The 14,926-nt window shown below is 32.0% G+C and overlaps 1 protein-coding gene across 1 annotated transcript in view; it reads left to right on the top strand.

Annotated features, from left to right (window-relative positions):
- The window catches only part of LOC118190605 (corticotropin-releasing hormone receptor 2-like), a 696,181-nt gene that overhangs the window by 602,787 nt on the left and 78,468 nt on the right, over window positions 1-14,926 (top strand). Inside the window, exon 9 of the mRNA XM_085825357.1 lies at window positions 6,152-6,287. Within this exon, the coding sequence (XP_085681483.1) occupies window positions 6,152-6,287 (136 nt within the window). The remainder of the gene's footprint in view (window positions 1-6,151; window positions 6,288-14,926) is intronic.

The following is a 14,926-nucleotide window of genomic DNA, read 5'->3' on the forward strand; positions in this document are numbered from 1 at the left end:
GAGCTCTTTTACCTGAAAAATGAGTATCCGAAAATGGCCACAACGTGAAACTTTACATTAACGACGAAACCATTTGGAGATGAATTTTTAAAAATTGTAAAGGAAAGAAGGGTCTCCGTGTTAGAAATTGGTTCAGAGGTCCCAGTATATCATTCGTCCTTGCTATTAGATTTATGTGTTCTTGGGCAGAGGAGCTAATGTTCATGATATGGTGTAACAAAAAATTAAATATATGGGAAAATGCTACAGCTGATTAGAATAATTACATGCGATAATATAAAAATAATAGGGACATGGATAAGGATTCTTAAAAATATTGTTAGAAAACAAACATGTGTGTATTATTGTTGTTATTGTGTGGCTTATTTTTACATTCGCGCTTCACGAGATTGCGAAATTATAGCTGAAATCTTGGTTCAAATTTTAAATTGCCAAATATGTTTGAGAGCCGCTATAACAAAAAGTACCAAAAAGTAATATTTTGCAACTAATTTTAATTAATCACATTTTTTTAATTATTTTCTTTACGAATGAATGAATTTTAAATCATTTGAACTCATACATACAACCTCTAGACTTCAGCAGAAACCAATGTGTTAAATATTCTCAGCTAATGGCGAAATGGCAATATGTCCTTAAAATAAAGTGACCACATTTTCATCGAGACAAAGCGGAACAAGTGGAATGAAATGAGAATTGTAATGTAGTTATGAAAGCAGACCAATAATTCAAAAAAATGTATTTTATTGTATACATTCATTTACTTTTCTATAAATATACAAAAATATATTTATTATTAACTATTGGTAACTATAAACATATTTGTAAAAAACTATAATTTGAATATTATGGTTTTTTTCACGGTCATATATTTTTATCCGAGTGAATACTTTGCAATAGATTCGGATCATTTATTAAAATGTCGTGAAATTTCTCACATGAATTGGTCAAATTATATTTTACGCTTCATAAATATTTTAAAGTTTTAATGTTCAACTGCGTTTTTTCAATTGTCCATATCTTATTAGAAAAAACACGTTTTATTGCTGCATTTGTTCCTAGAAAGGAGAGCGCATGCTCTACAATTTTCAAAATATTTTCATAAGGAATATTATTCTGTTTAAAATGAAGGAATAACTCCGTCCATTTTTTGTCTGTTTCCACATTTGCAGACAATGAACATTTAAGTTTTTCTTTAGTAATGTATATATTTTTAAAAATGACTCCTCATCAAAAAGATCATTTTCGCAAACATTATTTTTAGTAAAGTGGTTACTAATATATTTAAACGATTTTTCCACATATTTCCATAAAATCTCCTTTTTTAATGTCACCCAATGAAAATTTTTAATATCCTCGAATTGAACTGTCCGTTCTTCAAGATATTCCAAGCAGTTATTATAAAAATTTCTGACTTCTTTCAGAAAATCAGGTCATTTAATGGCACCTTGTTCTTCCAACCTAGTTTCGAATAACTAAAGGAATGTAATCGTTATCAATTCTTTCTCGCAATTTTGTTTTTAAATTATTGATTTCATTTGACCCTTCCATAATTGAAATTTTGTCCCCTTCAATAATTTTCACAGCATTGTGAAATAATGTAGCTTGGTTTTGGATGAACTGATGTCATTTTCAATAAAGAGCTGCAATATTCTTGGACATTTATCTTGTGATAAAAAGTATGATTTTAAGGGTTCGTATATTTTTTAAATATTTTCTACAGTTGGTAAAAGAGCTAGCCATCATGTTTTGCTGTAACCAATAATTCTTTTATATTCGATTTTGGCGCTTTCACAAAAATCCTTCAAACTTTCAACATGCGCAATATATATATATAAAAATACGAATAAATTTTTGCATTAATATTTTCAAAATCCGCTGAAAGTAAGGCAGATGCTGTTTGAATAGCACTGTGTAGAATGTGCGCTGCACAATCTACCCCAATAATTTATTAGTTCAAATTTTCGTTAAGTTTCGTAAAAACGTTATTGATGCCTCTTCTAGCTTTTCCACCAAAATTTCCGTTAGTGTTATCCTCACAATAGCCAATAATTTTATTATTCAAATTATTCTTTTTTAATATAGTACTTATTGAATCAAAAATTATTTGCGGAGTTTCACCCGGCAATGAAACAAAATCTATTGTACCAATTTTAATTCCTGTTTCTGGATCAAAAAGTCTAACAATTGTGGGAAATAATGTTAAATCTTTGTGGTTGGAAGCATCATAAAGCTTTCTGCAATTTTGAAAACGAATATAGTGAAAAAACATTACAAATAATTGCTTCAGTTTTTGTCCTTGTGCATGCACATTTTTTGTCGTACAATGTTTTGATCATTTGCGACATACAAGCAATTGATCTGAAACTTTTGATTGTGGTTTATGATGTGGAAAGCAAATGGCCCTTCAGCTAATGCTAGCTGTTCCTCCGTTACATATTCCTTGACGAGACGTAACGTTAATGATTGAACACCACCGAGTAAATCTAACTCGTTACATCGCCTAATTTAGTTTACTCTGCATGCATTTTATGTGTTTTTTAATTTATGTATTTTTTATTTCTTTATATTTACTATAATAATTAATAAATAATAGGTAATATATTTTAACAGTACATCTAAAATAAGAAATGCAGATGTTTTCGAAAAAGCGGGACATTTTTAAAAATCGGTGGGACGCAGGACAGTCCTCCAAAACGCGGGACTGTCCCGCCAAAATCGGGACGTGTGGTCACATTACCTTAGAAGGACCTCTTGATTTTTCTGGCATTCTAAATTGATTTTTGGATTAGTCAAAGCATTCTTGTGCATCCAGCTGCAGCCTAGGAGATTTCCTAACTTTCCTCCTGTGTAAAACACCTGCCATAACAGCAAATTAAATATTAAATATAAATATAAAATGATACAAAATAAATATTAAACATAAAATGTGCCTACGTGTTTTCGCAAGGAATGGAGGAAAGCAAATAGGCCACCTGCACTCTCTGGATAAGGAAAAAGAAGTATTTCCTACTGATGATTGTTATGAGCAAGTAAAGTAATGTGTTTTCTTTTGATCCAATATCTGTGTTGCGTAATCCACTCAAGAATCTCCAAATTAAATAACATTTATTGATGTTAATTTTTAGTTTTTAAACTTTGCGCCTTGAAAAATACTCTGCGGATGACAATTCTTGTCCACCACTATCCTAACCTCTAGTAAAGTGAGAAATTTTGCGTTAGAGTGCCTTAATTAACGAAATGAAAAAGTCTGAGGATTTGTTGAAAATAAAATAAAATGAAATCAAAACAAATGGAGATGTGTCAATAAAAATATACCAGTTAACAAAAAACAATATGAGAAACTGTAAACAGTATATGATTAGCTAAAGAAAACGGGAAAATTAAAACAGAAGAGACATTTAGTAAAGAATGCGAAATTACAGTAAAACATGTCGCGAAAAAAATAGTTGAGAAAAAGGGGAAAAATAAAAAGCTACTTGCTATAAGAAAAAATAATCTTACAATTCGTTCGAATTAGAAAGTCTAAAATAGATTTTAAAAAATCTGAAAAAACTGCAAATATTTAGAGAACATTTGAAATTAATAAAAACAAAATTAAACAAAAGAAATTCGAATAATTATTTTTAACATCATCTTGATTGTAATTTACGTATTTGAATATTTTACACGTTTTTGCTTTCCTTTAATTGTAGTTTAATTAAAGATATGCATAAAGCAAATAGTTATATATAACAATTTGCTTTATGCATATCTTTAATTAAAAACTTTACGAAGGTTAGTATTCCGTGCGTGTAAATAAAAACTGAGCTATTTGGGACTTATTTAAATAATAGTGAACGCATAATAAGGAAACAGATCCTCGTTTATCTTCGCTGGGACTCGAACCTCTCCAATACGCGACGAGTATGCTGACCACTACACCATGAAGGCATGTTAAGAAGGCGTAAGAAATACCTTATATACTCCCCCTTTTAAAGGGCGATTGGGGATTAGGTGACCCAATCGCTAAATCCTGGTGGTGGAGAATCATCATCCACCACCTTTTTTAGTTCGGGCGCCACTGTAGAGTAACTTAGAATTTGTCAATGTCAGGAAACTGAAGAAATGAGCAATGCCCTCGCCGGGACTCGAACCTCATACCTCTCGAATACTCGCCGATTGTGCTGGTCATTACATTACGAAGGCATGCTAAGAATATGAAAGAAATCCTTATAAAGAAAATATTAGCATACAAAAAAGAAATGACGTACCATATGAACTTAAAAATTTTCATTATTGGATAATATGAAAAGTTTCGTTATATTCGTCTTCCATTACATATTCAAGAACATCATCGAATTCAATTTCTTCTAAATCATCATTGTTACTCAGATCCCTAAATAAATATTCATTTTCCTCTTCATCTAGAGTGTTAGATACACTACATTTTTAAATGATTTTCGAGTTACATATGGTTTAATTTCATTCCATGCTTTTTATTATCCGCTCACACAGTATTTCTAGACTGGTCAGGCCTCCTTTTGTAAATGTTTTTTTCTAACATCCACGTATTCCACTGTCGTTTTAAATTTTCTTTCAATGGTTTACTGATACGCACATCTAGAGACTGAATTAATGTTGTTCTTCGGCCTGGAATACCAGCCATGAATAATAATGCGAAGAAATTAGCTTCTTTGGACAATTTCTTCGCATTATTCGTTACATGGAATCTGAACATGTTTCAGAATATCTTTAAGGCAACAGGACACTTCTGCCAAGCATTCCTTATCCACAGTTTCACACCGTTTTCGTCCATACATTCTTTCTCCTGAAACTGAATGAGAACAAACACCATGTGGAAATTTATATTTCGGAATCGTTTTTCTTTTGAAAATAATCATGGGTTTAAATTTTGTACCGTCCGGTAAGAAGGAAAACGCTACGTTGAGGTGAGACTTTTCGTGGACATACTGTTTTTATGTGAACCTTTTTTTTTTTTTTTTTTTTTCCTTTTACATCAATTGTTATATTTCCTATTATATCAAACATTACTAGAGTGTCATTCACATTTCCAGTATGTGACAGTCAATATTTTTTTTTTTCCTTCGTAGGTCAGTAACACACTTCTGGAAAGTTATCAATTTGTTGTCCAAATCATTCGGGAGCCTTTGTGAAACTTTTGTTTTCTCTCATAGAACTAAATTATTTTGTGTCATAATTCGATTACACCAACTCAAAGTTGCTTTAAATTTTCACTTTCATTTTCATTCTTTTTTGTCCACTTTAAGGCAAATAAACGTAAGCTGTTTCTAACAATCAATCCAATCTGGCGAATTCCTAGGAACCATTTTGCCAGACTTTCCTCTGGGATAAGCCATTTCGTTACTTTTATACGAAAGGCGTATTTATCATTTGGCATATTAATTATTATTATTTCATTTTCCTTCCGCTCACTTGTGGAGTACCAGTATCAGACATCGTTGCTACTACACGATTTCCAATTTCTTTCGCAAGTTGAATGACAATGCACTTAAAACGAACACTGGGCTTGTTTGTTTGCCAGGAGCCATATTTACTCCTAGAAGGAACACTAGATTAACTGTATTTCAACTAATGAAAATGCGATTTACTAAAGCCTTCGATGTTCACTTCAAACCACGGCTTCAGAAGACTACAGAAAGAGAAAACATCTGACTCCTAATTCCGAGTATTCATTTCGGTTGGAAGTGCATTCTTACCCCAAATTATGTCCCCTATTTCTCGAAACCCTAGAATAACATTCTTGTGCTCATTGAATACAACCCACCCTCCTTGCAAAATTATTTACTCCTTCAAGCATCCCCCCCACACACACATATTGTTGCCCTTATTCCTTGTCAGTTCAGTATACCATTGTTCGAAAGCCTGAAAAAAATCTTCAAATGAATGGCTTCAAAAGAGAAGAGCATCACACATGTATTTGCCAGGTTTCTTTAAAGAAAAGGATGCATGTTATATAGCGAATATACCTAAAAATTTAAAAATGTATTTTGAAATTACAGGTGCTCCTTATATACCGGGCAGCGTAATTCGCCAGAATAACGATAGTATAAATAGTACTATTAGACAGTATTTTTCTCTCAGTTTTTGTCATATTTAATTTACTCACCATTATCGAATATTCTGACAGGAAGGCCGTGAAAGCAACTGCTCTTTTGTTTCCTCTACTCGGAATACCCCATCTATTATTCTGCATTAACCCCAAAGACAACGGCACTTTGGAAGAGGCTTATATGGTGGTCAATGCTTTCGTCAAATCATCTCAAGTAAGTTCATATTGTTCATATCCGGAAGTCTTAACCCTCAAGTCATAAAAACGTATTTTAATACAATTTCTAACTTAAACTAAGTAATATGTTAATTACTCTCTATTCCTATGTATTTTCCTTTCCTGTGTAAAAATATTTCAGTCTTAAACTTTTGATTGGTTGTAACTAGTAACGTCTCGAATAATATGTCAGGGTAGTTTTTGGCAGTATGAGGCTATTAGAAATATAATTTTGCAATTAAGAACAATTAGCGGTTTGAATTGGATAGTGGCACGAAGAATGAAACGTGTGTTCGGGACTCGACTCATTAATCGTCCGGGTTTATTGTTTTAAATACTAACCCATTGAAAAGTTCTGTTTGAAGCATTAATACTTTTTTCTAACTTTAAACTTAAGGGAAAAAAAATTTCCAGTTCTAATTTTCCACTATCAGTAAACGTGAGATAATATTACTATCCTTCATAGTTTTTCTTAAGATAATCTTTTTTTTTTTTTTTAAAGGAATTTTTTAGAAAAATTTCTTCTTGCAATTGTTGTTTTTATATATGCACATATGTGTGTACGATAAAAATGTGTAAATCAGCTTTATAATTTAATTTAGTAATAACCTCTTATTTCGTTATTTTTAATTTGAGATTTTCCTCTGTGTAATCTAAAAGTGGTAATAACTGGACTGCGCCATATCTAGATTAATGCAGTATGTTCCATGGCTTGCGTAAAACTGATGATATATCTAATTCGAAACTTGAACTTTTCAGAGCTGAAATCTTTCCAACCTAAACCAAAACCTTCCTTTGGTGAGCTTCTGTATTGGATAATTGCGCACTTCATCTTCTACATTTGGTGCCGCTTGGAAGCTATTTCGCTGCCCTCTCTTCCTGTCGCAACAATCAGTATCAAAAATTCAAATGTTTTCGAATAGGCACTATAGGAGTGCCAAGTATATCAAAGGTTAAAAATATGAATTGAAATAAAAATAAATATTTAATCTTACTCGGCTACCAGGTTTTCACTTCAATATGGATCTACGTTCTATTCTATCTACGTGCCTTGCTAGCAGAATTTCTGCGTTGACTAATTCGCATATTATGTCATCTTATCGTCCTGCATTGAGGAGGGCACTCATGCAATCGCAGAGCTCAAAATTCAAAGGATCCAAGTCTTTAAATACCGCTGAGACCACTGCGCAGTACCTTTTTGTCTACTTCGCTTTATTTAGAAGGGTGCTTGTCGCTCTGTTTTGTCTCCATTGCTTGAAAATGCAGTAAGTTTTCAAACTGTGCGTGTGCATATCGCGCCCGTGCTGATATATGAACCGATTTAATTACGAAATAAAATTATGTGTGAGTGAACGGAAACTCAGATAAAAGTTTCTTCTCCGTTATTATGTCATCTAGTCATCTAATTGATGCATGCTGTCTTCTAAGCTTCAGGTCATCTACAAGATTATCATAATAAAAGTAGCCAAACAGGATACCTCAATTGCAGAATTAATTCACCAATGAATTTGTTCGGCTGCCTGTTCAATATTTAGAAATGAAAAGAAAAGTGTTTATCCGTGATTTAATATTTCAAGACATTAAGCATTAACATCTGTTTCGAGGTCGTCAAGTTTATACAAAAGTGTTTTCAACCGCCTGCTCAAAAGCCATGTGCATCACTTCCATATTTCCACGTTTCGATTTACGGTTAGCAGATGATACTTCACTTTCAATAATTATTTTATTTCAGTATAAGCATGTGAAGTGATTACTTTAGTGATGCAGAATTGAGAAAATATGTTTGGGGCATTAAAGTTTACGTCATGTATTTTTGTTTGAATTTTTTTTTTTATTTTGCTATTAAAAAGAAATTATCATTGATTGAATCAAGGCTTAATAATTCACTACTATTAAGAAAGTAATGTATTAATTAATTCTTGAAATTTTGAACTGTTTGAGAATAATTTGAATATAAAAAATTAATAACATAGTTTTAAAAAAAGAAATAGAAAAATATAAATTTTTGCTTTAAATTGTAAGATGCTGTAGATCATATGAGGGTTACACTTGAAGGTAGAATAGATATGTAACATCCATAGCATTGATTACATAAACAGGAAACCGATTAATTTTTCAAATGACTCACTTAAGATTCACGGAAGGGGACGTAGCCAAATTAAAACCAGGAAATAAAACGATAAAGTTAACAATTTTGTCTCATATTTTTTATCTATCTCTCTATCTATATTTTTTTACATATTTTTTTATCCATCTATATTTTTAATAATTAAATTCAATTTGATTATCTCCAAAGAATTGAAAAGAAAATATTAATTTTTAATTGTAAAATTTATTGAAAAGGAAGATTTTGAAAACTGTGAAACTTATTAAAGGTAGTGCGTATTCTGGAAATCAAAAAGTTGTAAAATGTAAAAATTTAATAAAATTTTTTTAAATATAAAAATATTGAAAACATGAAAAATATTTTATAAGGACATTTTTTATGATTCCATAGAAAGATACCGGCTTTTCAATGGGAATTAATTTTTACCATAAAACTGCGAACAATACAATAAACAGCGTTTCGTCTCTCTCGTACTTTTGAACAATACTCCAGTTCCAAAGTAATATTAAGCAATACAATTTTAGACTGAGATTAGGTATGTAGTCAAATGCTTTAAGGAGTGTTTACTCAGTATTACAGTATATTATGGCAATAAGTGCAGAATGTTTTAGTGAGAGCTCTCAGTTCTTAAATATATTATTTTTTATTTCGACCTGATACGTAAACAGTAATACAACAGCATTTTTGTTAAATGCTAATGATGAGAGAATGATTTATTAAAGGCGCAATGTTCGTCTTTCTTTTGAGGGCATCATTGTATTTTGAGACATTGCGTCATCATGCCGCAGTCGAAATTTAATATTGCAGTTATGTTAAATTTTTCTGGAGATCCCAAAAGTTTAATAGATCAATTATGCAGATTTATTTTTATTTACTATTTCTTTAGCAATAGAACTGTTAATCTATCTATTCATGACAAATGAAAACACGTGCTCTTTCAGTTTGTACGAAATTTAGCTCTTTGCAGGGCCAAATTGAGTTAATATGTTACTGATTTTGCATACCATACCAAGCACGGAAACAAGGTCGATACTTGAGCAAGACCATCCGATCTACCACTCTCAATTTTTATAGAAATACTTTTCTTCGGACAAAAAAGATTTTGAATTCTTTCGCTTTAATCTGTGCTGTTATACGAGAACTGAAAAGGTCAAAAGGAGTCAGCTCTGAACTTCTTTTGAGTTTAAAGAATGAGTCAATTACATCTAGTCTACTGTTCTTTCAAACAAATGTTCAGCACACCATGAACACGAACGCAGGAGTTCCTGGGTTATTTTTGCTGCTGTGTATTTTAAACTGATGGTCAAGAAACTTACAATCTTGCAGTTTGGACACTAGTTGTTATATAGACATATCTTGAGGCATTTGCGGCTTTTTAAAAATAATTCGATTTTCAGACTTCAGGACTTCAATTTCCGATACACAGTTCCGCGCCCGCTGCAGATAAAAAAAGGTTTTTCGCCTCCGCCGTAGAGTGTTGCCATTGCTCGCTTTGAAATTCTTGCGTTTGTTAATCAAAATATCGTTAAAGTTTTATAAAATATGAAATCCATCATAGAACAAATTCCAAATTTCAAATTTGTCTCCCACATGCCCATATTCGTAGGAGGATTACGTCATTCAAAATTCGATGGCTGTATGTACTGTTTTATCACAATGCGAGAAATATCCATTCATTTATGCAGATTTTACATTATTTAATTTCTTCAAATATAATGCAGGGCGATAATATTTGATGGCAACAGTTTGAAAAGTGAAACGGACATTTATAGTGATTCAACGCAAAACCGCAGAACGAAAACAATAGTCCTTCAGGGACAAAGCCCCTTTGGACTAATAATAAACATAACCTATAAGAGGTGGATAAAAACTGAAAGAAATTTATTTCCTGATGAATTCTACATGTCTTAAATTCCCTTTACCGTTAGCTGCGAGAGAAACAAAAGGATTAACAATGGCAATTTCACGAATGGTTTATTAGCAGTTTTGTGAAACAGTGAAAGAAACCATTCTTTAAATAGAACAAACATTCTCGCTTAACATCCAATTTATCCTTTAAATGTAAACGACCCAGTACGAAAATGTCCTAGAAATTGTAACTGCAAATAGTTTTTTCTTAATTTCAGAAATAAACGTTGTTTCAATTTTCCACCCGAATGCCAGCGCTCAAGCAACTGAAATACTAATGAGGGAACATTAGCATTAACTACGAGAGCAAAGGGAAACATCAGCTCGGAATCTGCGCCATTTTCCTTCACAATTCTCTTATTTTATACCTTGCAAAAATATAAAAATATTTTCTATAGTATTTTTTCTATAAGTGTTAACGAAATGTAAAGTTAAAATGTTATGTAACTTTCTTTCGTATTACACAAAAGCTGAAATTATTGCTTAGATGTTTTTTTTTAAATTCATAAAAGTAATTATGTAATTTGCTAATGATTTGAACTTCTTATAATGGAAATTAACCTGTAATATATATTATATTATATCAAAAAATCCCAATTTTGATTTTAGAAATGTCTTCCAAAAATATTGAGTGTTACGTTACGTGACACTATGCGGCGAAGTGCTTAATATCCACTGCTGTAGTGAATGGTCCCAAGCAATCAATTGAATGGCATATATTGCAAAAGCAGTGGATAATAAAATGATAATCAGTAATTTTTCAGTCACCACTGCACTGCTCTTCACTGGTGACAAAAGCAAAAGAAGATTATTCTTAAAATTTTCGAATGTTGTTCAGTTAGAACGACTAATTAGAATGACTTAAAATTTGACTTGAATAATAATCAAGTAATGGAATTTTGCTTGGAAAAGGAAAAGTAATTCTTCCAAAATGCAACGATAGATGGCGTTGCCCTTTTCTTAGGCCACACACAAGAGACCACCAGGCACACAAGCAGCATATAATAAAACTCGTTTACCATGATGCAGACAATATGCGCCTTCAACCAGATTTCAATACTGGGCTTTTACTGGGCTTTTTATAGATGGAGCACAGGGTTTTTCTACAGATGAATTGAGATTTAGCCTGGGCACTGATTCTCGGCATACCTTTATTTGGTGAATGTCTGAAATACGATACCATCCATCCCGAATCAGAGGAAACGATCAATACGGTGGTGGAGGTATAATGGTTTGGGTAAGCATTTTGTTGAACGGCCATAAACATCTGCATGTGTTTGAAAAATACTCCCTGACTGTTGTGAAGTATAGAAAGCAGATCTTAGAGTCCTACGTTCGAACTCTAGTCCTGGGTTCTTGTGAATGGATGACAAAGCTTGTCCACATAAGTCTCAGCTGGTCGATGATTACTTGGAAAAAGAGGTTATTTGCCCTGTGGATTGTCCGGCTAAATCTCCTGATCTTAATCATATAGACCATATCTAGGGCACACTTAGAAGGGAAATTTCATCTCGCCATCCTCCTCCGAGAACTATCTTGAAGTAGAAACATTACCTGCTGCAGGCGTGGGATCGACTGCCACAGGGACTTTTTACCTGCCTTCTATCCAGCATACCGTCACGGTGAGCGACCTTTTTGTCTGTGAGAGGGATCATACATGTGTGTGACACATGTCAGTGAGAGGAATTAGATTCATTTTAATTCGATAAACAACCTGCATAAACACAACGCGAACCTGCATTATGATCTTTTTTGGTAATCATCCGTACATAAAATGACTTTTGAATGGTACACTCTGCACGAAAAAAAAGGGGCAGATAGTTCTATATCTTCCGTTCTACTCCAGCCGACAGACAAAATTTAACTTGCGTTTTTCATATCTCGAAAGAAAGGCCATGCATTATATTTATACTATATAGCATTGTTCTAACATAAGTATTTTGACACAAAAATCGGACTTCTTCGAAGTGGCATGCCAGTAGTTTTCCATATTTCGATTCTACGACTCAAATTCAAAATTTTAATTTGTATTTTTTAGTAATTTTTATAAATTTTTCGAAAAGATTTTCTATTAAAAACCTATAACACCACCAACTTACGGTAAATATATTTCCAGGCATACCTGCAAACAATTAGAGTTTTTATTCAAAATTTTCCAAAATATACGTTAATCAATATATTGTCGCGTTCTGAAATTCGGCGTATTTGTTATAAGCGATAATAACGCCAAATGTGGTTTACGCATTTCGTTAAAATTATTTTAAAGAATGAAAATGCACGTTTTTCCGCTTGTATATAGTGAAAAAGAAAGGGTAATGAGTTAATATAAATTAACAATTTCGCCAAATGAATTGTCCTTGGCGCAAAATGAAAAAAATGCGCCAAGATAAAATTTTCACCAAATTTTATAAAATCTAATGTTTAGGCATAATTTGAGTCGTGTAATTGAAATGTGGAAGAAACATCCGTATGTCTTTGCAGAAAAAGTCCGATTTTGTGTCAAATTTTGTGTGTGTGTGTGTGTGTTTGTGAAGGTTTCACATCACTTTCTTTGTGAGAAGTGTATATTCATTCCAAATTCATCAAAGTCCGTCGATTAATTTTTCAGTAATTCGAAATAATGTGCGAATTCTCTTAATTTTGCAGGGTAGTGTATATAGTTTTCTGAATAATTATTCTGAACAATACATAAATAAAGCCTATATTGATAATTATTAATAGACCAAAACTTTAAAAGTGTTTAATGAATTGTGATAGATATTCTAACTCATTTAAAATAAACTTTTCACAATGTACCGATATTTATATTTCAATCATACTGATTACGCTTTATTCATATACATTAAATTCAAATTCTTAATCTTTGATATTGCAGACGATCTTAAAAGTTTATTTGCAAGTGAATGAAATTTTAAAAAGAACATTATTTTCTGCAAAATTAGCTAAATTGACATTTTAATTGCTTTAAAATGTAAAGTTTATAATAATTTTAGTATTTTCTGGATATTAAAATATTGTATGTTTAAAAGTGTGGAATAATAATTTAAATTTTAAATGTATGAAAGGTATTAAAAATTTGTCACGGTTAATGTAAATTAGAATTTTGCCAAGTCAAATATTTTTGGCCCCAAGTTGAAAATTAGCGCAAAATGTTAAAAGTAAATTTGAATATAAAGCCCAGTATTTTTCATATCATCTCTGTGCGATTTTTAATAAAACCTAACTTTCCTTTTTTTAATACTGAGTCAGTTTCTTTATCTAAAATTGAAAATTGAAGGAATCAAAGATAAAACAGGGCACAAAAGTGATCGTACCCCGGAATATTTTTGTAAAATTTCATTAATAAAATTATAGTATGCCGCTGCTTTTTTCTCATTTTGATGACATTTAAAAATTCATTTTGTAACCCTATGGCTCAATGAGCCGACCACCGGAAGAAAACACCGGCCAAAAAAGACATTAGCCTTCATTCGGTATACTGGAATCAGGAACTAAGCATGGTGTTATCCGAGATCTATTTTGTAACTTAAATGTGTAATTATAACGCCCTTAAGTGTAATGTTTTATTTTAATTCTGCTTTGTTAATTAAAGCTAATTAATAAGCCCAGGTGAGTCTTTTTGTTTATGTTGTTTAGTTTAAATATCCTTTGGCTTTATTCTTTGGTTGTTTAGTTCCTTATAATTTATTTAATATTTAAAAATTGGTCGCAGTCTTAAGGAAACAAAAAAATATCATTTGACATTGATCATTTTTCATCAAAAGGGTAGAAAGTCGATCCGGGATATCTCTAAATTAATAACTTTATCCGATTCTACAGTATGTAATAAAACACTTAAAAGAAGAAAATCGGATCGAAAGTAAAATAATTCGAGGTCGTCCAGCAAAGTTAATTCAACGTGATCAATGATTTATAGTTAGTAAATTTGTGAAAAATCCACGTTTTACTGCTCTAAAGATTTCTGCAGTATTTACTGAAAACTTTTCCAGTTCAGTTTCACCTGAAACTGTTTGATGAGTGCTCAGCTCAGCTGGATTACATAGGCGCTCTGCTCGAAGAAAATTTTTGTAGTTCAAAAAATAGAAAGCTTACTCTTTCCTTAGCAACAGTGAAAGTAAATAAGTCCAAAGCAATCATGTTTTATTTGCAGATAAAAGCAAATTTAACTTTTTTTTATCCCGATGGGCTTATAATTATATGGAGAAGAGAAAATGTGGAACATAATCCCAAGAACTTGACTGGAACAGTAAAGCGTGGCGTCGGAAGTGTCCTTGTGTAGGAGTGCATGTCAGCACAAGGCTTAGGAAATTTAGTATTTATTGAATGACAAGACGAACCACAATCTTTGTTTAAATATTTTAAAAGATAATTTAAAATTATACACCCAAAATTTGGGGATAGGAAAATAATTAATTTTTATCGGGATAACTATCCTAAGCACACGGCCATCTACATTCGCCTTTGGTGTGTCTATAATTGTCCACAATTTCTGAAAACACCACCTCAGTCACTATATTAGAACCTGATAAAACGCACTTGGAGGGAATTAAAGCTTAGAATACGAAGATATAACAAGAAAACGAAAACCGAATTGAAAGCAGGAGTGATGAAAGAAGGGAGGA

Source organism: Stegodyphus dumicola, chromosome 1 (genome assembly GCF_044657685.1).
Source record: "Stegodyphus dumicola isolate Sdum_Otavi_A_Nest chromosome 1, ASM4465768v1".
Lineage (NCBI taxonomy): Eukaryota > Metazoa > Arthropoda > Arachnida > Araneae > Eresidae > Stegodyphus > Stegodyphus dumicola.